The sequence below is a fragment of the Pan paniscus genome, chromosome X (genome assembly GCF_029289425.2).
Source record: "Pan paniscus chromosome X, NHGRI_mPanPan1-v2.0_pri, whole genome shotgun sequence".
NCBI classification, from domain to species: Eukaryota; Metazoa; Chordata; class Mammalia; order Primates; family Hominidae; genus Pan; species Pan paniscus.
This window is the reverse complement of record NC_073272.2, coordinates 66192993-66218957: the sequence shown is the minus strand read 5'-3', so window position 1 is coordinate 66218957 and position 25965 is coordinate 66192993. Positions and strand designations below refer to the sequence as shown.

At 38.8% G+C, this 25965-nt stretch overlaps 1 protein-coding gene across 18 annotated transcripts in view; it reads left to right on the top strand.

Annotated features, from left to right (window-relative positions):
- EDA2R (ectodysplasin A2 receptor) overlaps positions 1-24201 on the top strand; it is a 44498-nt gene extending 20297 nt beyond the window's left edge. For 3 of the 18 annotated variants that reach the window (XM_055106493.2, XM_063601919.1, XM_063601920.1), the window contains exons 2-7: positions 2559-2655; positions 13359-13537; positions 14079-14164; positions 15787-15860; positions 18725-18816; positions 20492-24201. In XM_055106493.2, the coding sequence (XP_054962468.1) occupies positions 2569-2655; positions 13359-13537; positions 14079-14164; positions 15787-15860; positions 18725-18816; positions 20492-20594 (621 nt within the window). In that variant the 5' untranslated portion in view covers positions 2559-2568 and the 3' untranslated portion in view covers positions 20595-24201. Of the gene's footprint in view, positions 1-2558; positions 2656-13358; positions 13538-14078; positions 14165-15786; positions 15952-18718; positions 19476-20491 lie in introns of those variants that run through there. The other 15 variants (XM_063601918.1, XM_063601917.1, XM_024927388.4 and 12 more) reach the window with 10 other exon arrangements.
- The last annotated feature ends 1764 nt before the right edge of the window (positions 24202-25965 follow it).

Below are 25965 nucleotides of genomic sequence, written 5' to 3'. Positions count from 1 at the left end.
ATAATTATTCTTTCTTATTTTTTCTTTTAAAAGGTGGTTACATATGCTACAGGAAACTGTTGATTACAGGGAAAAATTCATATAAGGTCTGACTTTCTCCCTAGGTAATGACATTTAACCCTTATTAGGTAGTTTTACACATACGCCCTGACCTCTTCAAAAGAGTCCAGAATCTATAATTTTGTTCTCTTTAATAAAGTCAATTTGTTAAGCGTCGAATGAAAGATAATTTAATTTGTATGCTTTGAATAAATAGTATGAGAAAAAAAGAGGGAAGGCTGGGCACGGTGCCTCACGCCTTTAATCCCAGCACTTTGGGAGGCCGAGGTGGGTGGATCACCTGAGGTCAGGAGTTCGAGACCAGCCTGACCAATATGATGAAACCCTGTCTCTACTAAAAATATAAAAATTTGCTGGGCATGGTGGCATGTGCCTGTAATCCCAGCTACTCGGTAGGCTGAGGCAGGAAAATCGCTTGAACCCAGGAGGCAGAGGTTGCAGTGAGCCAAGACTGTACCATTGCACTGCAACAAGAGCAAAACTCCATCAAGGAAGGAAGGAAGGAGAGAGAGAGAGAGAAAGAAAGGAGGAAAGGAAGGAAGGAAAGAAGGAAGGAAGGAAGGGAGGGAGGGAGGGAAAAAAGAGGGGAGAGAAAGTCCCTTTGCTCAATTTGGCACCAAGCCTGCCTTGCCTAGACAGAGGTTTCAAAGCCATGGTTAGAGAGACATGTTGGGGTTTAGGACACATGATGTTTATTAGGTGGGTGGAGCTCTAGAAACCAAATGAAATAGGATGTCTCAGACCCTCAAATGCCAGCAGCAGTTGTCATGGAGATTTTAAACGCCTATGTTGGGAACTTAGCTCAAAAAGAGGGCTACTTCTTGGTTCCTGCCAATGTTTTTCTGTTTTGTGGGCAAAAAGGGATATGAGAAAGTTGTCCAGAGCAGTTTCCTGGCCCTGTTACTGTGGTGCTTAACTTCCTGGTCATGAAGGCTATGAGAATACTGAAGTTTTTTGTTCTCAAGGAGAAGAGTGCATGGCAAGGGGAGGGAAGCATGCCTACTGAGGCCAACACCATGGGCCAGCAATCAAATCAGCACAGAAGACAGTATGTTTATCTTATGCAAGCATGGATCTTGTAGCCCACTTTCCTTTGAATGAAGGAATGGGAAAGAATGGCCCAGTTGATGATGAAAAAAGGTGCACTTATGGAATGCCATTTAGAATGACTTAATCTGTCGCTTTTGGGGAACTTTGAGTGGAGGAGTGGTGGCCTCTCAAGGTACACATGTACACTCTCGTCTCTTCTGACTAAGAGTACACATTTAGGACTTTGGCACTTTTAGAAACCACTTGAAATTCACCCTAGTATGAAGTCATGAGTAAGTAAAGAACCTCATGCTACCTTTCTCTTTGAGTAGGATAAGCCCCATTTATGAATTACTTTAGCCCCTTCATTAAAATTCCTCTTTGTAGAAGACAACCTTTCTGCATACTTAACTCTGTCTTATTTTGTATAGCTCTTTAGAATGGTTTGATGGACCTTAGCTCCTTTAACCCTCCCAAGAGCTATATACAATAGGTGAAGAACATTCTATCCCTTTTGCTTAGATTAAGTAACTGAGGCCAGAAAAGATAAAGTGATCCATCCCAGATTGTAGATTGAAAGCGTAAGAGCCAGGCTTGGTGAACAGCCATCCCACTTTGCCCAGAACTGTTCCAGTTTTAGCACTGAAAGTTCCATGTACTGGGAAACCTCTTCGTCCTGAGCAACAGGATTATTTGCTATCCTATAGCCAGGATTAGAATCCATATCTCCTAATCTCAGTTCAATGCTAGCTCTACTGCTATATGCATCTGTATTCCAAGAACTATTATCTGAGTAATGTTTCCCTATCTGTGCACCTTTGTGCACCAAAATATGTCTACATGCTGGGTTATTCTCCCCTCCCATTCTGCCTAAGACAGAAGCTATGGCAGGTATTGGTCCTCAGAGGTACTGAGGCCACTGTTGGCAAAGAGAAACCATGTTTCAGCTTTTTCAGTTATAAAATAAAGATGACAATCCCTATACTGCTTACCTCACATGGATGTTGTGTAGATCAAATAATAATAGATGTGAAAGTACTTTCTAAATTGTTATGATCTGTTCACACATGAGGGATTGTGATTATTCTTTACCCCCTGGGCAGAAGCCAACTCCTTGTCTTATTACTCTCTTTACAAATTCAGCTCCTGGTATAGCCACTGACTGTGAATTTGAGCAAATTGCTTGGTCTCTTTGCCTCAGTTTCTTCATCTGTAAAATGTTGCTAACAATAATTCTTAATATGATTGTCTTGAGAATGGAATGAGTTACTACATGCAAAGCATTTACAAGAACTCATGGCACATGGTCAGAGCTACATAAGCATTAACTCTTTTGTGTTGGCTTCCTCGTCCCTACTATCTCAGATCTAGAGAATAGATTAAGGGGACCCAGAAGCCAAGTGGCATGGAAGCCACTACTTATAGTCCCTTCCCACTAGCTTGCTAGTTCTTGTGTTCTGTACCCACAGCCTTCCCACCATGGATTGCCAAGAAAATGAGTACTGGGACCAATGGGGACGGTGTGTCACCTGCCAACGGTGTGGTCCTGGACAGGAGCTATCCAAGGTAAGTTCTCCTATTCAGTACACTTATTTCTGTTGCATCTTAGGAACCAGCCCGGCAACTGAAAGAGGCCAAGATTAGGGGAGTCAGCCCTACTTATGACTGATCCAGTTCAGCGGGTAAAACCTGGGATCCACAGAGTATGCAATAGCAGTCATGATTCCAGCATGAAGTCAGCCTAGCAGGATCAAGGTCAAGGGAAGTTTCCATGAGATAACAAGAGTATTTCAAGAATAGATGTGTAATGCAGAGACCCATGAGGACTGTTCAGCATTAGGGTAATCTGTCAGCTAAAGCAAGGCCCAACCACATGGTGTTCAAGAGCCAGATATCAGGTCTTAGGAATGAGAAAGAGAGAAGAGCCAAGAAGACCTCTGTTCTAGAGGGTCTGCGCTACTGAGGAAGCTGTGCAATGGAGAATATAGGGATAGGGAACCACGGAGGGTCTAAAATCCCAATTAAAGATAAGGATCAGAATAAAATGACCAGCAAGGCAGAGACTTTATGTAACTTACTTGTTTCAAGCCTGGATCTGCTTAATTGTTCTTTCCTCAGGTCCCTTGTAGGTCCCTGAACTTGGGGGTGGTATTAAATTTTGGCTGCAGCTGGGGCTACAGAGGCCAGAAGCAAGCAGCTAGCAGATGGTTTCTGCATATTCACACCCTATTTTATGCAATTTTTGTTTATTCAGCAGTTGCTTATTCAACACTTGCAGAGTGGCAGGCATGGTTGTAGACACCATGGATATGGCAGAACAAACAAAAATATTTGCCTTCATGGACCTTACCTTCTATTATTAGTGAAAAAATAATAATTGAGACACATACAGAGATAAATGAAGAATCTTGATATGAAGATATGAGAAGAATCAAATTAGGGTGACTGGGTGGCTACTTCAGATTATGAAACAAGGAAAGGTCTCCCTAAGGAGACAGCCTCTGGGGAGAGGATACTAGTGCAGAGTCCCAAGGTGAAAATGAACTAGGCATTTTGAAGGAAAAGGAGGAAGGTAGTGCAATGGGTGTATGGTGAATGAGAGGGAGGGTAGTACACAAAGAGGTCAGAGAGAGAAGTATAGACCAGACCAGATAGCAGCTTGAGGTCTATGAGAAATTTTCATCTTTCTCTAAGTGCATTAGGAGCTCTTTGGAGGGTTTTGGGTTGGAAAGTTATAGGAATCTGTGGCTGGAAAACAACATAATAATTATCTAGCCCACTTTATTCCTACCTTTGTATTTTAAAAAATGAAGAGAATAAGGCGCAGGGATATCAAGAGATACAAGCACTAATTCTAAGTTTTTACACATGGCATTATGTCCCACAGTGGGGTACCCACATGGTTGATAAAGGATCCCAGTACCAAGGAAAGATCGCCAGAGGTTAGGTCATGCTGGACATTAAAATAGATATTAAAGCTTATATATGTGTAATACATATAAGCTTTAGAGCCAGATACACATGGGCATGAGTCCCATCTTTGCTCTGGGCAAATTATTTCACCTCAGAATCAATTAGGATGTAGTAAGTTGAAAGTAACATAAAATTTAACCATGACATGAACCATAAGTATATTTATTTATGTAATGAAGTCTGGAGACAGGCAGCCTTTTTGCTTGTTGGGCAGATCAGCAATGTTATCAAGGACTCAGCCTCTTTTCATCCTTCATATTGGACATCTTGCTGTTTTGTTCTCATTGTGGCCTCATGATTGCAAAACTCAAAGCATCATATCTCCATACAATAGTCAAAGTCAGGAATCAGGGGCAAGGTCAAAATAGCTTGCCTTTTATAGGGAAGAAGTCTTTTCCCAGAAGCTGTCCAACAGATTTTTCCTTATATCTTATGGTCCAGAACTGGGTGATGTAGCTATCTTTAGCTGGAATAGAGACTGGGAAATAAGTATCTGGCCAATGAGAATGGGATTGTGTGATTAAGACCAATCAAGAATCCGTTCTGGAGGCTAGTCTTCATGCCACCTAGAATGAAATCAGTGTTTTTATAGTAAGGAAGAAGAGGGGCAATTGTTTGAATAAGCAGCTAGAAGCATCTGATAGCCTTTTTTAAAGTAACTTTTATTTACTTTTAAATTTTACTCATGAATTATAAACATCACTGTAAATAAATCATTGCAGAAAATTAACACCGTTTCCTCAGGACATTTTTCTTGATGTATAATTGCCAAGCTAAATAATGCGTACGATTTTAAGACTCTTGAAATATATCAGCAGATAACACTTCTGAATTTTGTTTATACTAATTTCTATTACCATTACATTTATTTTCAACAGTGCATAGAATTCCTGTTGTGGCCCTCTGTTCGGGGTCCCTGACTTCCCACAACAAATTCCCATGTCCCAGAAGCCTAAACGCAAATGAATAATAGATATTTTCATGATCTATTAATTTTATGCCTTCCTTTTAACAGTAATTACTAATTTATGAGGACTTTATGAGAATTTTGGTTTTACTTTTTTTCTATTTGATAGGGGAAATGTACCAACTTTACTGTGTTTATTTGCCCATTTGCCTTTCCAATTTTGTGATCTGTTTCTGATTGTTTCTCTTTCTATTCTTTCTATTCATTATCTATTGTTCTTTGTCTACTCACATAAGGAACCTAAGTAGACAGACATATAGTAGATAACAGAGTATTTTAAAAATCGTTTAAAATGTAAGTATATTTGTATTTAAAAACCAGAAATGCTTTTAAATTTTGTTTCATTTTAGTATCATCTGTTGATTTGTAAATATATTTTCCCTTTGATGTATTAATTTGATGACATGTATTAATAAATTCCTAAAATTTAAATATCTTGCATTCCCAGTATAAACCATTCTTGATTATAGTTTTAAGGTAAATACCCTTTTATGTTGTATAAGTTAGTATTTTAACTAAAACAAATAATTATTATTGTAACACTATCAGCATCAAAATTTTGGATCAGCATTGCGCTACCATGGCAAAATCAAGAATATCAATGTTTTCTGGCTATAAAAGTGGTTAATAGCAAAAGAATTTTTGCACCTTAATGATTTGAAAGAACTTCCTTTGCCTCCTAATTATGAAGGAGAATTCTCAATAAATTTTTAATGATAATTTGCTCCTTAATTTATTAAAAATGATTCATTTATTTAATTTTTATTGAGTACAATTTGATAGTCTTTGGTTTTATTTCACTATGCCAATCCCTGTCTTTTAATTGGCTTACTTAGAACATTTATGTTTAAATAATCTTTGATATTTTAGGATTTAAACCTAACATTTTATTCTTTTTGTGTTTGTTTTCTCTGTTTTTTTTTTATCCCTCTATTTGTCTTTTCTTGCCTTCCTGTGGGTTCCATGAACATTTTATTTAGGATTCCATCATGATTTATTTGTAGTGTTTTTGAGTGTGTCTCTTTGTATCATTTTTTTAGAGGTGGTTCTGAGTATTACATGAAAAACTAACACGTTACTTTTTCAGTGTCAGCTGGTATCAACATTTTGCCATTTCAAGTGAAGTATTGAAATATCTGTTCCATTTAGATTCCTTTACTTTCCCCACTTTTAAATATCATTGTCACGAATATCAGATATATTTTTTGTTAAATTTGTTTTAGTCATCTACTATGATTTATAAAATGTATGAAGAGAAAGATAGTACATTTTATACAACCATATTTTTTTCTTTCCCAGTGTTCCTTCCTTCCTGATGCTCCAAGATTTCTTCTTTTATCACTTCCACTCTTTCTTAAATCATTTCATTTGTGTTTTATGAACTCTCTTTAGAATTATTTAAGGGTAGACCTACTAGCAACTCATTCTGTTAGTTTTCCTTTGCCTGAGAATGTTTTTATGTCCCTTCATTTCTGGGGATACTTTCACTGAATATAAATTTGCAGTTGACAGTTTTTTTATTTCAGTACTTGAAAAATGTAATACTTCCTTCTTGGCCTCCATGGCTTCTGACAGAAACCCACTGTCGTATCATTTGAATGGGTGTTTTTCTATAGGTAATGCCATTTATTCTTGGCTATTTTCAATATATTTTTTTTAGTTTTCAGAAGTTTTATTATGATGTGTATTGGTGTGCATTACTTTGGATTTTTTTCTGTTTGGGATCTGTTCATCCTCTTTAACTTGTAGGTCTTTTACCAAATTTGTGAAGTTTTCTCCCAATTTGTTTGAAAATATTTTTAGATAAACATTTAAAAAATTTTCTTTTCATAAGATTCTGACAATATGATTTTTCTGTATTTTGTTATAGTCTCATAGGTTCTTGAGGCTTTGTTCATTTTATTTTGTCATTTTCTCCCTGTTGTTCATATTGCACAAATTCTGTTGTTCTGTCCTCAAGTTCACTGATTCTATCATCTGTCTCTTCTCTACTACTAAGCCCATCCAGTGAATTTTTAAAATTTCTGTCATTTTATTTTTAATAATTACCATCTGTTTATTTAAAAAAAATCTTCTGTTTCTTTGATGAGATTTTCTATTTTTAAGAGAATTTTAAATTGTTTTTTAAAACATTTTTATTATGGGTGCTTTAGAATCCTTGTTCAATCATTCCAACATCTGCTTTATCTAAGAGTTGCTGTCAGTTAATTGACTTTTCTCATTCATGTTGTGATTTTCCTTATTCTTATTATCATGGGTGGTTTTTCGTTGTGTTCTGGACATTTTGTCAATTATGTCAGGAGACTCAGGGTCCTATTTAAACTTTTACTTTAGCAGGCAGTCATCTGTTTATGTTTAGCATACAGGTTTTGGCCTACGTTTGTGAGCTGCAGTTCTAAAGGCTATTTAATTTCCAGAACCTTTGTAGTGTGATTTTTGGTCTGCGGGGTTTATCTTGTGCTGCCTCAGGTATAGACGATTTCCTGGGCCAGGTCACTTGGTCCATTTAGGTCGGCATAAAGAAGTGTCTGAGTTGTAGAGTCAAAGAACATTTCCCATGCTCGACCACTTGTTATTAGTAGGATACCACTTGCCAGTATACCCCAGCCACCTGTTCCTATGTGGGGGAAAATAATCTCAGACCCACAGGACAAAGAAGCATTTGAGCTGGTTACTTATGGTGGAATCTCAAGTGCCCCCTGCAGCCTATTGTCTCTAGTTGTGTGTGGGGAATCGCAGGCCCATGGGGAAGAGGCTTCTCAGGCCAACAATTTGTGCCTCAATTTTGCTTATTTGTGAAACATGGATTATAATGCACCCTTATAAGGTTTTATGATGAATAAACAAGTATATAAATTCATGAGTGTGTGGATTTTTGTCTGATTGATTCAATTATTTAGTCACAATATTCAGAATAGCATCCTCATGCATTGTAGTTGCTTCAAAAATGTTTTCTGAGTTAACCAATAAAATAAAAGGGAGTGCTAACCAATTAATCAATCAATCAATCACTCAACTTATTGGTTAACTTTCAATAAATGCTAGCTTGCTTTTGTCATTCCCTTCTCTAGCAAGTGAGTAAGTGAGGAGTCAGGCACATATCTTCTGATTCCAGTGCTATAGATAGAATAAAAACTTGCTTTCCAGAAGAACAATACCTAATGTTCATCTGTTCATTGAAAGATTACTATGTTCTAGGCATGGTGACAAGCACTACACACAACCCACACACAGAGCTATATATGTATCTGTGTGTGTGTGTGTGTGTGTGTGTGTGTGTTTGTGTATCTGGTTAAGAGACATCCTTTATCTAAATAAGAGCTGTTTGTGTTTCTTTTTCTGTGAATATACGTTTAGTTTCTCATAAGGTGGTTGTCATTAATTTATACTAGTTCTGTGTTTTAGGAATATAAATCTTTATTCTGTGATATGGTGTACATCTTTTTACTAGTTCATTATTTGTCTTCTAATTTTGCTTATGAATCTTTTACCCTGAAACTTTTTAAAATTTTTATGTAATTATATCTATCTTTCCTTTACTGCTTCTGGATTTTGTGTTGCAGTTAGAGAAAATTTCTCCACTCCCAGATTAAAGAGGAATTTATTTATATTTTGTTTTGGTACTTTTTGGTTTTAATTTTTATCTATAAATTTCTGATCTATTTTGGTGTATAGTGTGAGGAATGTATCAAATTTTATCATTTTTCACATTGTCATTCAGTTATCCAACATAACCTATTTAAAAAGCCAGCTATTCTCCATTACTTTGGGATATTCCTTTTGTTCATTTGGTCAGCTCATGTAATCTTAACAAATCTATAAGTTGGATAGCATTATTTCCAATTGGATTGACAAGAAAATTCAGGCCCAATGACTTGCCCAAGGTCACATCACTGGTCAGTAGTAAAAGTGGGAGTTAAAGATAGGTCTTCATTACCTTGGATCAGGGATTTTCATCACTACATTATATTTCCTAATAATTTGACCCCCAGCTCACTGTTTTAAGCAGATATGGAAGCTATCACCATTCCAGTGGTGCACATAAGGTAGCAGAGATTCCAAGAAACCCTTTAACTTTTCAAGAAACTTAGAGCATGAGTAAAATGACTACTGCCCATGTCAGATCCCATTGGTAGATGGGATCATTGTGAGTGAGGCTGCAAGGCATTGAGTAAAGCCTGAGTGGGCAAACACAGGGGCAGAATGGAAGGAGTATTTCGAGCCTGCCTGATGCTCACTTTTTCCAACTCCTGGGAAAGTATAACTTAAATGTTAGTTCAGGTAATATTAACTGCTGTAACAAATACTAAAGTTTGGTGACATAAGAGGTTAAGGGTTTATTCCTGAATGTGACTCCAATCCATGTTGGGGAGTAGGAAGATTCTTCTCAGCCATTCAGGAAGCCAGGCTTATGGGAGCTCTGTGTTTTTTAAGCAGCCTTATTAAAATACAGTTCACATACCAGTCAATTCACCCATTTAGGTTTACAATTCATGGTTTTTGGTATACTGCATTATGATTTTTAAGATTGTGGTAAAATATGTAATCTCAAATTTGCTGTATTAGACATTGTAAGTGTATAATTCAGCAGCATTAATCACATTCACAATGTTATGCAACCGTCACCCCTTTATTTCTAAGACTTTTTATTACCCCAAATACAGTCTCCGTATGCCTTAAGCAATAACTCCCAATTTCCCCCTCCCCAAAATGCCTGATAGCCTCTACTCTCTGTCTCTACAAATTTTGCTATTTTAGATATTTCATGTAAGTGGAATCATATTTTTTCATGCAGTCACCTTTACCAGAGATATTTACTCTTTGCATGGCTTTGGGTTACTCTCCATTGTCTGTTCATTTCAGCCTGAAGGACTCTCTTCTTGTAGTCAGGTCTAGTGATATCAATCAGCTGTTGTTTGTCTAGGGATGTTTTAATTATTCCTTTATTTTTGAAGAACTTTTTTCTGTATATAGAGTTCTTGGTTAACAGTTTATTTGTTTAGGCACTTATATGTCATCTCACTGACTTTAAGTCTCTGCACTTTGTGATGAGAAATATGCTTTGAATCTTATCGAGAATACCTTTACTTGACAAGTAATTTCACTCTTGATTTTCAATATTTTCTCTTTGTTTTCAGCTATAAACATTTTGTTGATAGTGTATCTCAGCATAGGTCTCTTTATGTTTACTCTGCTTGGAGTTTCTTGAGCATCTTGGATGGGTTAATTTATGTCTTTCATCAAATTTGAGAAGTTTTAAGCCATTATTTCTTGAAATATTCATTCTCGTCCCCCATCTCCCTATTTTTTCTGTGAATCCCATAATGCATATATTGGTCACCTGCATGATGTTCCACAAGTTCCTTATGTTCTGTTTACTTTCTTCTCCTCAGACTTGATAATTTAAATTGTCCTACATTCAGGTTTGCTCATTCTTTCTTTTACCTACTCAAATTCTCTAGTGAAGTTTTCATTTCATTTATCTTACTTTTTAGCTCCAGTATTCATGTTTGGTTCCGTTTTACAATTTTTCTTAACCAATATTCTCACTTTGTTTATACATTTGTTTCCTGATTTCTTTTAGTTCTTTGTCCATGTGTGTCTTTGAGCAAATTTAAGACAGTTCTTTTAGTCTTTGTCTACTAAGTGCAATGTCTGGGCTTCCTCAAGAATAGTCTCAATTCTTTCTTTTTCTTGTTCCTTTGAATGGGACACACTTGCCTCTTTCTTTTTACACTGTGTGATTTATTTTTTTGTTGTTAAAAACTGGGCAGTTTTGTATTGTAATGAAGTAACTCTGGTAGTCAGATTTCCCCTCTTCCTGTTTTACTTTTGGTTTTGGTTTTGTTTGTTAGTTTTCTAGATTTGTGTTGTTGAAGGCTATAGTAGTCCATCTGTTGTTGTTATTATTATCATTATTGTTATTATTATTATTTTGTTTGGGACTGGGTATTGCTCTGTCACCCCAACTGGAGTGTAGTGTCATGGTTATTGCTGACTTCAGCCTCCACTTCCCGGGCTCTAGCGATCCTCCCATCTCAGCCACCTGAGTAGCTGGGACCACAGGTGCATGCCACCATTCCCAACTAATTTTTGTATTTTTGGCAACAAGGCTTTGCCGTGTTGCCTAGGCTAGCACTCCATTTGTTTAGGTGTTTTTCCAAACTATTTTTGTAGAGACTATTTTTTGTCATGTATCGCCATTGAAACCTATGTTAATTTAGCTCATGTTCAGCTAATGTTTGGACAGCAATTTCATTGAATGCTAAAAGTTAAAAAATGACAACAACAACCAAAAGAAAAAATAGTCACACATTACTCTCACATTTTTAGATTGGCTTTGTGCTTGGGAACTACTTAAACAGTTAGCCAGATGTGCACTTAGCTTAGGGATCAGCCTGACATGTAAGCTTTAGGTCTCCACTAGTATTTTCTGAGCATGTGTCTTGTATGCACACACCTTTCTAAATTCCTCCATGTGGATACTTTTGAATGTACTTATTTCTAAAGGAACCTCCCCCAGCTTTTGCTCCCAGATTCAGACAGTCTGTTTTATGTCTTAATCCATAATCATTGCCCTAGGTATTGTGGTTTGTTAGTTTGCCTTGCAGCATTTTGAAACAGTGCCCATCACTTTTCCAATCTGCATTCTCAATCGAGTGGAACATACATAAATACCTTGTATCAGTCCTTCAAATAGCCCTCAAATAGGTTAGGACAGACATACACAGTAATTTGTCAATAAGTTTTGCTTAGCTCACTCTGGAATCAGGTACAGAGGTCTCACACTAGGAATACAGGCTGAGGCTACTTTAAGACTTCCACTACTTTAGGACTGCCACTGCTCTGGGGTGAGGGATGTAACAAGTACAAGTAAAAATAGCAGAAAACTTTCCTATTATTTTCAAGTGACCTTTTTCTTGATTTAACATTTACATGGTTGATGTAAGCCTTTAAATGTTTTCCAGAGTTCTGACAACATTGATTATGACAGTTCCTGCTTGTTTTTCTATGTTTCTGTGGGGGCATAAGAGCTTGAAGCTGCCTACTCCTCCATTTTATCTGGCTTCCGCTATCATTCTTAATATATTTATTCCAAGGTTTCCAGGGGTGTCAGCATGCACTGGAAAATGAATGTATGAAGAAAATTTAAGTATCACACAGGACATGTTTTTGAGTCAAGCCTGGGAATGGCAAACAATATTAGTATCCATATTTCATTGGCTAGAAATGATGCACATGCCCCCACTTCATTGCAGTGGGGTTAAGGAATTTTGGCTAATGGTGTTCCCAGGAGAAATAAAGAGTAGGTTAAGTGAACAACCAGCCAGCTTCTGCTACAACTAGCATACAATTAATATGCTTTCACAACTAGAATTGTTTCTTTGAGAAAGAGCTGTGACTGGTATCAGGCAGGAGCCTTGTTCCTGTTGAAGTTAGGCTGTCAGATCTAAGAATCTCTAGAGAGCATTTATTTCAATTTCCTCAGTGTTGGGACTTCTGATGCCCAGAAACTGGGGGTCAGGGGGAAGGAATATGGCCAAAGTTAGTACCAGAGCTGAGACAAGAGCCAGCTAGAGTGTTTGCCTCTCATCTATACCATTGGCATTCAAACATTTTTTACCATGACCTAGAGTAAGAAATAACTTTTTATCACAACCCAATATATACTTTCATGCATTTTATCTGTAAAACTTTTATAAAACAGTACTTATGTGGGTAGTGCTTATGACTATTTGTCAAATATTTCAGCTCCCCACATTCTGTCACATTGTAGAATTGCATTTTCTTGTACCCGTTGTAGTTATTAATGATCATGTGATGTGTATGGCCAAGGACATGTGAGTAAAGCAATATGGGTCATTTCTTGGGGAAAACTTTAAGAGCTTGTACGCAGTTCACAATGTTTCAATCATAAAAGCAGAAAAATAAAGCTTCTGTAACCCCAGGTACCCCATTGAGGATGATGTACAGCAGAGTCCTCAGGAACCCCCTGGTAGGCAAATGTGATGAGTGAGAAATAAACTTTTATTCTTTTAAGACACTGAGATTTAGGGTTTGACTTTTGCCATACTGCAGCATAGCCTATGCTGACTGATACAAATACTTAGCTTTACTTCATTCTATGTACTCTTATATTTGATACTATTATTATATTTCATTCTATTTTATCTTTCAGTGCTGGCTGGAAGCTAGTGAATTGGTTTTATGACTTAGTAATGGGGTTGCAAGTTGCAAAATACTACCCTGTACATGTCCACTTGTCCCACAGGTGATCCCATCTCCAAGCTCCTATAAAGCAATATTAACAACTCCCATCTGTCTACAGGATTGTGGTTATGGAGAGGGTGGAGATGCCTACTGCACAGCCTGCCCTCCTCGCAGGTACAAAAGCAGCTGGGGCCACCACAGATGTCAGAGTTGCATCACCTGTGCTGTCATCAATCGTGTTCAGAAGGTCAACTGCACAGCTACCTCTAATGCTGTCTGTGGGGACTGTTTGCCCAGGTGAGCTTGCTTTATGAGACCAAGCTTGTCTGGGCTTTTCTAGCTGTTGGAGGTTTCTCCCATCCTCACCTCTCAGAACTTAGTCGAAATATTCTTCTTATAAACATAATATTCAGTTTAAGCTCCCAGAAGAGAGAAGTGGTGTCTTCCCAAGATACCTCTATAAAGTGCTTAGCACATTGTCAGTCACAGATGAGTACTTGACCGCTTTTCCATTATCACTCTCAGCTGAAGACCAAAGTTCAAGGTAAATCTCACTGTAGACTTAAAAGAAGTTATGATGTACTTGGTATCAAAGCAGTGCACCCCTCTCTTGTGGAATTAGGTCTCCTTTTGGCTACATGGTGTCATGAATGGGGGAAGAAGTAGAGTGTCTGGGTCTCTGAGTCAGAAAAAGACACAGAGGCAGATAACTCAGAATGAGGGGTGGGCACTTACTTTCAGGTTGGCAAGATTCTTAGGAGCTGCTTTCCCAGGAAGAACTGGTCCAAGTGCATTGCTTGTTTGATCACCCTGCCATTCCTAATTGCTCTGAACACAGGTTCTACCGAAAGACACGCATTGGAGGCCTGCAGGACCAAGAGTGCATCCCGTGCACGAAGCAGACCCCCACCTCGGAGGTTCAATGTGTGTACCCAGTTCTCTTCTTCCCTTTCTCCTCATCCCATTGGGTGGCAGCAAGATAGGGTAGTAAAGACTACCCATATCCCCTCATACCTTTTCATGTAGAGTAGAGTGGCAAGGGAATCAGATTAGAATTCTGGTTTTACAACATATTATCTTTGCAACTCTATGCAAATCATTCAATCTCATTGAACCTCATTTCCTACTTCTGAAAAAAGGGTGAGTCATGATAATCATTTTTCTTCATACCTTGTGTGATGGGTATCTAGGTCTAATGAGAAAATGGATGTTAGGAATAACTTCACAAATTATAATATTTGTAAACCTATGAGATATTATTATTATATGAAGTATATAGGAGCCCCTAGGGCTGAGGACTTGTAAGAGGCTGAATGAAGACCTAGGGTCCAATCTATGCCTATACCACTATCCATTTATCTAATCGTCTATCTTTTTTGTCTACCATCTATTTACTTACTTCCTATTTTAAAATTATTGACATATTTTTTAAATCATGAAAGTTTTCAAACATGTAGAAATATTTTTAAGTGCAGAAAAACATAAAATTAAAATGCAATCACCCAGCATCTATCCAAAGTTAATAAATCATAGCATTTTGCATATTTGCTTCAGATGTTTTAAAAGAATAAAGATTCCACAGATATAATGGAATTCTCTTCTAGATTCTCTCAGAGTCCTATTACCTCCCTACCTCCTCAGGTACAACCACTATCCTGAAATTGTATGTATTCTGTTGGTAGGCTATGCTAAAGTAACAAACAAACTGCAAAATCTCAGTGACTTTATACAATAAAAGTTTATATTTTTTTTACTATGCAAAGGCCTTCCTACATCATTTGACTGTGCCTTCTAGACCATATGTCTTCCAGGTCAATGACACAGGGGAAGAGATGGAGGAGACATACTGGTTCTTAACTGCCTCAGTCTGGAAGTGACACATGTTATTTCAACTCACAGTTCATTGGCCAGAAGTACTCTGATGGCCTTACTGCAAGGGTATAAGGGAAATACATGGGAGTATGTGGATAATTGGTGAGCACTATGCCTCTGCCATACTCTCCACTAATGTTTTAATACTTGCGTTCTTTTGTGATATATGTGCATATTCATAACCAATATATGCTATTGTTATGTATTGTATAATGTTTTATAGAAATGATATCAAGCTATATGTTCTGTTTCTCCAACTTTCTTTTTCCCCTCTAGATTATTTATATTGATCCATAAAGGCCTTTAAGTGCTGTATAATAATGTAAGATTTTAGGATTATATCATGATTTGTTTATCTTGTGCTCTACTGATGAATTTTTTAGCTTGTTTCCATTGATCTGGATTATATAATTAGATGTGGCACAGAAAGATCACAGGATATGTGCATCTTCGATTAATTGTACTAATTTCTACATACCAGCACTATATACAAATTATTTTGCCTTGTTCTTTATAATTTTGCCTGCTCTAGAAAGAAGTAAAACCAGCATAGCCACCCTAATTGGGGAAGGCCCTAGGGAGAAGGGTGACAGCCTGAGGAAGTCCAGGTCCAGGGTCAGGGTGACTGTTTACTGCCCACGTTAACTGACCTCCCCCATTTTTTTGTCTCACAGGTGCCTTCCAGTTGAGCTTAGTGGAGGCAGATGCACCCATAGTGCCCCCTCAGGAGGCCACACTTGTTGCACTGGTGAGCAGCCTGCTAGTGGTGTTTACCCTGGCCTTCCTGGGGCTCTTCTTCCTCTACTGCAAGCAGTTCTTCAACAGACATTGCCAGCGTGGTAAGGGTGGCTGTTTCATGTTTCACATGAATCAGGAACAAGGCTCTTATTGGCAGAAGAGAGGGATGTTCTGGGGTTGAGAGACAATGGGCCTTTTCTACCATGCTTGAAAACCCCATGAATAGTCTTCTGTTGGCCTGGGGAACTATCTGGGGCTGCAATAGAAAGTATGGGACTTAAGAGATTACTGAAGCCAACGCTGAGAGTTTAGAAGACCTGGTTCATTATGTTTCAGGGGTTTTTAAAGGAACGTGGCACGGTGGGAAACCCCTCAGGAAAGGAATCGGGAGACCTAGGTTCTATATCTACCTCTAATTCACCATGTAACCTTAGACAAGTCATCTAGCCTCTTCGGACCTCTTTCTTCCTAATCTTTAAGATAAGAGATAGGATTGGATTTGTTGATTTCTGGGTTCTTTTCCAATTCTTTATATCTATACTAGTAGGTATAAATTCTAGAGCATGCCATGAATTGAGGAAGGCTTGGCTATATCTGAGATACGACTGTAATAAAAGTGGTTGAGGTCTAAGGCCACTGCTATCAGTATAATAACTTCACAAAGGGGGATAACTGAAAGCCCTATGTCCAGAGTAGTTGGCAAACCTAGACTTTCTCCCTCAGATAATACTGATGTCCAAGAGGTCTAGCCCAGTCCATATCAGACAGCCATGCAAAATTCCAGATGGAAAATCATATTTAAAGTCACAGTAACATTGTGATCTCTATTAAGCACAACTTCAGCTACTAGACAAGAATGTGGGACAGAAAAGCCAGCTCACTGAGGACAAAGATGGGGGAGGTGGGAATGTGGCTGATCAGGACCAGGTAAAGAGTTAGAACTCCAGCCAAGAGTACCAAGGTTCAGTACTTGGTACTGCCATTAAGGGAACTGAGAGTTAGGCAGGGACACTGAAACAGGAACTCAGATCAGAGAATGAAGTTGATTTATAAGGGGGAAGATAAAGTTTACTAGATAAAAGAGTGCTCAGGTCTCCTTTTCAGCCCACTGGATACTGTGTGCAAAGCTGCAGTATTTGTGTGGGAAGATCCTGCTAATGTAAATTTGCCTTGGGTCAGTTTGGCTCTGGGGCCTAGCAGATGATCTTGAAAAGCCCAAGAGGTATGTTTGGTTGTGCCCTGGCTTAATTGGAGATGAATATAGCATTTCATGGGCTGCAGGATACACGGGGAACACTGTTGTTCCTTTATGATTTTTCTCAAAGTCTACTTCTTGCTAGCTCCTGGGACACTGTGACTCAAGGTAGACCTTCCTGTCTCTGACTTTGGAGGCCAGTGTCCCAGATAAGAGTTGTTGCTTAGGCCCTGGGTGCATGGACATGAAACATGAGCAATGAAGCATTTGGACTCCAGGGTCCAGAAGATGAAAATGAGAAAATATCAGAGAGTTGCCTCAGAAGAAGAGAGATGGGTAACCCTTTTCTGCTCTCCTTCTATCCTGAAGATAATAATGTGGTAACCTGCTTGGAATATGAGGGCAGGCAGTTTCCTCACTGTTTTTATAAGGGGTAGGAAGGCTAGACATTTTCTTACTTTGGAAAACTGTTTTTCAGGAGACACTGACTTACACACATACTGGGGTGAGATGTATGTGCGAATTAGATCCAGTGTAAGGTTGCAAGAGAGAAAAGTGCAACTGTGGCAAACTACAGAGCACATCCCTTATCTAAAGGGGAATCCCACTACTTGGATCCAGCTGTTTGTAACCATATGGAAATATTTAATGTTGCAAGATCTTCTACATTTTCAAGAGAATTCAGAAATCTGGATTTTTTTAATGAAGTTGTGTTAACCATAGTCAATGAATTTGAATAAAGAGCAAAATCACAACCAAAGCAAAGAGGACAAACACAAATCCCATAGGTTCTCAGTTTGTGATCTGATGTTGAACCAGATCCATGCATAAAGGGGGTATTACTTTTCTATCATGGCCATAACAAATTGCCACCCATTTAGTAGCTTATTATCACACAGTTTCCATAGCTCAGAAGTTCAGCAGGCTCAATTTTGTCTCTGCTTAGAGTCTCACAATGCCAAAATTAAGATATTGGCAGGGCTGTGTTTCTTTCTGGAGTCTCTGGGAGAGAATCTGCTTGATCATGCACAAAAGTGGCAGAATTCAGGTCTATGCAGTTAAAGGACTTAGGTCCCATTTCCTTGCTGGCTGTAAGCTGAAGGTCATTCCTAGCCTCTAGGACCACTTACATTCTTTGGCTCATGGCCCCCTTCTATTTTCAAAACTAGCAATGATGAGTTGAGTTCTTCTCATGGCACATCTCTCTGATACTCTCTGTCTCCTCTGCCTTCCTCTTCTGCTTTTAGGGACACAGGATTACATTGGACCCATAGAGTAATCCAGGATTCTCTCCTTATTTTGAAATCCATAACTTTAATTCCATCTGCAGAGTCTAGTTTGCCATGTAACTTAATGTACATAGACATAAGACCAGGCCATGAAGATTATGGCAAGGGAGATGGTATCAAAATCCTGTTTCCCACAAAGGTTTCTTTTTCTCTAGAGAAATTGATTATTTTCCCTGATCCAGTACCAGGTAGCCTCAATCCGATACCCGAATGTAAGTATGTTTCTCAACTGTGTCACCTCAGCCTGGTGCTAGGTGCTCTAGACCCCAGGGAGAGGAAGGAAAGAATCAGCTCCCAGACCTTTACCTGTCTTGTACTCAGTACCCAGTGCCCAGCTGAGAAGAGCCCCTGCTTTTGGGTAACCCAGTGGCTTTCTGCTTCGAGTTGCAGGAGGTTTGCTGCAGTTTGAGGCTGATAAAACAGCAAAGGAGGAATCTCTCTTCCCCGTGCCACCCAGCAAGGAGACCAGTGCTGAGTCCCAAGTGAGTGAGAGCATCTTTCAGACCCAGCCACTTAACCCTATCCTCGAGGACGACTGCAGCTCGACTAGTGGCTTCCCCACACAGGAGTCCTTTACCATGGCCTCCTGCGCCTCAGAGAGCCACTCCCACTGGGTCCACAGCCCCATCGAATGCACAGAGCTGGACCTGCAAAAGTTTTCCAGCTCTGCCTCCTATACTGGAGCTGAGACCTTGGGGGGAAACACAGTCGAAAGCACTGGAGACAGGCTGGAGCTCAATGTGCCCTTTGAAGTTCCCAGCCCTTAACTCTAATGAGGTGAGCTGGAAAGGTGGATCAGAAAAAAACAAAAAAAGCAAAACAGAAATTGAGGACTAACCTCAAGGAATTCTCTTTTGGAATAGTATTGTTCACTAGGAGTGGAGGAACAGCAGCAAGCTAGGAACACTTTGGGTGGAGGGGCAACAGTGGTGATGCTAAACTTTTAAGCCAGACAGATATCACACTTCTGGGTCTACAATTGTCAGGGAACTGGCAAGGTTGTCATGATACCAGTCTCTCCATTCTGGTCTTTCGTAAGCTCTCTCAGGGCCCCACTATCTAATGGTCATATTCAGGTATCTCCCTTTATGTGTGCAAGCAGCATAGCACAGTAGAAAAAGATATACAAGCCTTGTCATCTGGAAACCCTACATTTCAAATCAACCTTCATTCCCTAATAACTATACAAACCTTGTGTGTATGTCACTTCATTTTACATTTTACAGAGGCAGGAACTGAGACACAGAGAGGGAAAGTTAGTTTCTCAAAGTCACAGGGCAAATTAGTGGGCTAGAACTGGGCAAGAACCCAGGTTTGGGGGCTACATTTTAGAGTTGGTCCAACTCCACCATTGCAACCATTTGATAGCCAATGTTACTTTCTCAAAGCTTATGTAGCATGAGGTAGGAGAGTAGGTAGATTCCCAGTTTTCAACTAACCAAATATCTTGCAGTGCCCACTTCCGTATTTCTTCAGTTAATACATTTTCAGTTCTCCCAATGACTTCCCTGCTCCCTGCATCCAACCTAAGAAAACGTGAACAAATGTATATTTGAAAGTCATAACTGATATCAAATTTGAAAGTTATAACTGATGTCAAATCAATCAACTTAGGTACCTTCAAGGTTATCTAGTCCAGTTCTTCTTCCAAGGTTTGGGTCCATTTTATAATATCCCCACTAAGAGTTTGTGTAGTCCTTGCTCACATAGTTTAGGTGGCAGAGGGCTGACTACTTCTCAATGTATATTACAGTATACACAATTGTGACTGGTGGGTTTGAGCTCAATGTAAGAAAGAGCTTTCCTTATAGTACCCGCCTATCCATCCTGGCTCTGTTCCTCGTGCCAGACAGACCTCATCAGTTTCCTCTGCTTTAAGATAGCCCTGCAGAGACTTGAAGACAACACCACCTCTCTGGAGAATACCACTTTAGGTTCTTCTAAAGTATGTGGAGCTTAGAACTAAACCTATCTTCAGGATAAATGGTTTCACCAATGTAGAATAGGGTAGAATTGTCATATCCTTATCTAGGTAATGTCTTTCTGCTATTACATCCTCAACCATTGGCTTAACCTATGATATTTGGAGGGGTAGAGAAAGAAGGGTGCTAGTGAGATTTCCCCACATGTTTCTAACTTGGTTTGCTCTCTCCTTAGGTCTCTTGGGCTCCTGGCAGCCTTGCCCAGTTGTTCTCTCTGGACTCTGTTCCTATACCACAACAGCAGCAGGGGCCTGAAATGTGATGTCCACAAGAGCTAATACCCTACAGATGGGGCATATCTTATCCCATCCCACCAGAGGACTGATTCTCCATTTCACCAGGACTGATCTGGAGCATTTCTTGCTTCCCTGTTGTAGTCTGGGGAGCCAGATTCCACATTCATGGGACTACCAGACATGTTCCTAGCTCAACTTGATTATAGAGAAGAGGAGAGAGGACAGTGAATGGGGTAGGGTTTTCATGTCTGCATTTTTGGTCAGGTAAGCCTCTCAAAATTGTGTTGGCACATCTACCTAGCACTTTAGGGACAAAATCAAACCCTTCTCCCCTTTTAGCTCCTCCACACTGCCTCCCTCCTCAACACACACACACATACACACACATATACATAGACACACAAACACACACACACACACATTAATATCTATCTTGGGGGAGGCCTTGTGCCATAATTCCCAAGTTCATGTCTCAGACTGCTGCATTGCAGCATGAGGCAGGGCAAACACTTTCCCTCTAGATCCCTGGGGCCTCACCCTGTATTTGAGGTTCTCACCACCCTCAGCAGGGAGAAGGGCTGAAGTTCGCCATTTTGGAACCTTACAGAACATTTCTGAGCCAAAGTAATCTTCCTTCTGGGGCCTGAGTTCCCCAAACTACCCCACAGCAGTCCCTCAAAGACAGCCCTCAATCCATGTAGGGACATCTGAGTATGCCTCTTTCTATTGAAATGTCAATTCAATCCCAGCTCTCTCACCACCGTTCCCCTTTGATTCTTTCTCAATTGTCTTTTTGCCTTTAGCTCCCACCTATACATCTCATGCTCAGAGAAAAACAAGTTCCTTGGAGGTTGTATTCTTTATTCTCCAAGAATCTGTCTGAAACTTGTACAGCTAGTTCCTGTCCCACAACTATTAAGTGGTTTATTAAGTACATTAGGCAGAATGTGCACTTCATCACCAGGTTCTAGCTCTGGCAAAGGAGTGCTGTCTACAGCAAGATTTTTGCTTTTAGAATTTTATTAAATACATCTTTTGGGTTCATCCATCTACAAACACTGATTAAGGGCCCCTGGGGCAACCAATTGATCAGATTACTAAAAGGACTTGGGAAAAAGCAAAAAGGTCCCATTGTACTGGACTGAGGATTAGAAGCAATTGAAATACAAGCCTGTACCAAGCAAGCAGCCTGGCCCCACACAGGTATTAGCAAATATGTGGTAACCAAGGTTTTAGGCCTTGGCCTTTAGATTTCCTGTTTTTGTTTTGTTTTGTTTTTGTTTTTGTTTTTCTGCAACAGGTTATTCTTATCTCACTGGCTTTCACTGATCATGTTTAGACCTTCTGGTAGAAGAAATAATATCCAGACAGGGGATGATTTGGCTTCAGCAGGCTGCAGGTGTTCAAAGGTTGCCATGTGGCTGGCAGTGGTTCAAGCCCACATTTGACACTGCTGCTCTAGAGGAAAGATAATGATGGTAACACAGTAATAATAATAATAATAACAAAAATATGATAAAGTGAAAGAGTAAGACTTCTTCAGTGTGCTTGCTCATGGCATGAATGCTATGTGGACAGCCCAAGCCATACCCAGAATCACCTTAATTCCAACTTTTTGAGGTTCAGCAATTGGAGGTGGCAATTGGCTTTGCATTTTAAAGTATTTCGGGTAAAGGTGAAGTGAAGGATGTTCGTCCTTATAATTTCTGTTTGGCCATGGCAAATATCATAGTTGAGTATTTGCTTCAGGAGAGTTCTTTTTACAGTTTTACTTTTCAATGCTGAGGCATATTTCTTTGAGCACTGTGCTTTTATGTGTCTTTCTACAAAGGGGTTATTGGTCAGTGGAAGAACAAAGTACACTTGATAAAAACATTTTCAACATACATTGAGCCTAAACAGCAGTTAAGTTGTCTCTAAATGAACTAGCAAAAAAAAAAATGTAGTTTTTGTTTGTAAGGAAGGGGAGGTATTTCCTGAGAATGAATTTTTTTTTTTTTTTGGATTACTGTTTTTCTCTCCATATACCTTGACTTGGATTTTGACAGGAGGGAGTCTGGGAAAATAATTTTTTCCTCCAGGATTCTCAGATCCAGGTTAGGAAAGGATTCAGCACTACAGCATACCCCTCTACAACATACAGCCCTGTCACATTGAGATCATAATCCCTCCTGTCCCACTCCTCTCTACCAACCCCACCCTACTAGCTAGGTCTTCAGTGTTTTACATTGAATATTGGTACATTTTAATTATTTTTTTCTCATAAATGGGTTATTTATAGAGATTTTGTTAACTCTTGAGCCATATGCATGTGTAGGTACTGGCAGGGCTATGTTTGTTTATGATGCTCTGCAAACATTTCATATTGGCCAATAAACAGAAATATATCCAAAAACCTTGTTTATTCCTCTACTTTCTGAGAACCTGGTGAATCATTTTGCTCATGTGTCTTTTCTCAGTGAGCACAGCAAGAAAATGTGTTTCTGATCATTGGACATGGCATCAGTAGTGATGGGATTCACTGACTTGTCACACAGGAGATCTGGGTTATAGTTCAAGCTCTCTTTCTTTTTCTAAAATTGTTTATGCCATTTATATTCTCCTCTGAGATAAGGATCTACTAGAAACTGTTGTGTTCTAAACTAATACTTATCAAACAGGGTTCCATGGTCCTAAGGGAACCGTGCACTGCACATCTTCTGAGGTCTGCAAAATCTTTAGGAATTTCAGTGTGTGTGTGTGTTTTCATTTTGATCGTAATGTCTTAAAATACAAGCATATTCTAGCTAGACCTGTTAAGAGTACTGCCTTGCCATTTCAAGGTCTGTATTTGTGTTGATAATCTTACCAGGTTAAAGAGACCACCTAAAGAGAAACTATTTAATTTTGAATGCTATACTTTACTATAATTTAATTTAAGAGAGAGGAAAATCAAGTTTCCTTCCATCTTTAATATTCTATAATCTTGACAACAATACATGTTGGCAAGGATGTGGAGAAATGAGAAGCCTCATATATTGCTGGTAGAATTATAAAATGGTATAGCCTCTTTTCAAAACAGTCTGGCAGTTTCTCTAAAAGCTAAAGCTTGAGTATGATCCAGTAATATCACTCCTAGATATATACTCAATATAATTAAAAACATATGTACACACAATACTTGTATACAAATATAGAAACATTATTTATAATATCTGAAAAGTGGAAACAACCCAAATGTCCATCAACTGATGAATAGATAAAAAGTTGTGGTATATACATATAATAGAATACTATTCAGTAATAAAAAATATTGAACTTCTGACACATAATACATTGTAGATGAACCTTAAATCATGTCAAGTAAAATAAGTCAGATACAAGAGACCACATATTGTATGATTCCATCTATATAAAATGTCCATAAAAAGTATGCTAATCAAGACAGAATGTAGATTAATGGTTGCCTTGGAATGGGCATGAGAAAAACAATTAAATGTTAATAGGCATGATGGATCTTATTTAAAGGATAAAGATGTTCTAAGATTTAGTTATGCTGATGTCTGCCCCACTCAATAAAGTTAATAAAAATCATTGACTTGTATACATGAAATTATGAATGAATTTTATAATATGTAGAATATTCCTCAATAAAGCTGTTTTAAAAATATTCTATGATTACTGATCTCTGATCTCTGAGTAGACTGCTATTGGTTTACTAATTTACTTTCTTAAAAATGTTCATTACTAGGGCTGATTCCATAACCAATCTCTCTCTCTCTCTCTCTCACACACACACACACACACACACACACACACACTCACAACTTAATTGCTCAGTTCAGAGCAAAAGATAGAGACAGAACTTGAGTCCTTTTCCGTTCTCTTCTTTTTAGTCTCTCTAGACCCTATGTAGCCTAGAGAAAAGAGGGAGAGAAAGCATCTAGGCAGAACTTAGAGGAGGACGATTTAGGAGGTATCACTCATACCAAAGCAGAAAGGACGGAGGAAACCACTAAGGCTTAGGGGTGTGCATAGGAAAAGATATATTGGGAAATAACTATCACAGGCTGTAGAAGGGCTTATTGAGGGAACCACTACAGAATGGGGGAGAAGTGACTGGAATTACCAGGAGGTAAGAGGCCAGGACTTGTGTATTTTTCATGCCTCTATTTGAGAAAAGGCATTTTTTAAATCCTAACTGGGCCTTGCATTCTCACTTGATAAAATTATGAATGGTGGTACAGTGGGGGAAACAGAATCCTCTGATTTATGGATGATGATAAAGGCATAGGAAGGATTAGCATTTAGGCAACACTTTGTTTTGGAGTTGATTTCAGTGTGTGCCTGTGTCAGTCAAAGGGCAGTGAGCCCCCACTGTATACCCCAGAAGGACATGGGGAACCAGATCTCTGTGAATAGATGGATCAAAGCAGCAAACAAGTCATCAAACTGTCAGACAAGATTCTTAGGTGATTGTTAATAACCTTTTCATTAGAGACTAAAATCGCTTGCATATTTCTGGGCTGGTATGATGCTACTGCATTTTATGCTCACAGTGTGATTGGCAAGTTTCTATGTACCCAGCAGTTAGGCTTTTAAGTCCTCAGAAATTGTGTACACATGAGTGTTAGGGGTTCACCTGCTGCCTGTCCAGATAAAATGGATCCCCACTGAGGGCAGCTGTGCAGTCACATGGCTATCTTCTACAAAGCCTTTCTTCCTTGTGGTTTCTAGTGAGAGCAAATTACCTTCCTTAAGACCTCCTTTCTAAGGAGTAGTGCAGTGAAATAGAAGGTGGATGAAAAACTAATATTTAATGATTATTGCTGGTGTGCTTTTTTACTTCCATACTTTGTCTTATTTAATACTCATGATATTCCTAGGTGGTAGGCATCCTTTACAATCTTTATTTAACAAAAGAAGAAACTAAAGTTCACAAAGGTTTAATAATTTTTCTGTGAATATACAGCAGCAAGTGATATGCTGAATTTCAGCACAAGACTGTGACTCTGAGGCCCAGCACTGTCCACTACACCACAGATGCCTCCTTAAGACAGGCCTCAAAAAAGAGGATGTTTATCCCCTTGAGTCTGTCATAGTGTTCGGCTCGGAAAACTACATCAGACAGTCTCCCTAGGAGTTTCCAAAATCACATACTAGTGTCAAAATATCATCAGTTATTATAAAATCAGTTATTATAAAATCAGTTATATAAAATCAGTTATTGCACTTATAAAAATGCAAAATGCTTAAGAAAGTCTCAGCAATAGAATCAAACAAGTAGAAAAAAGAAATTCAGAGCTCCAAGACAAGGTCTTTGAATTAACCCAATCCAACAAAGACAAAAAATATATAAGAAAATATGAACAAAGCCTCTAAGAAGTCTGGGATTATGTGAAATGACTAAATCTAAGAATAATTGGCATTTCTG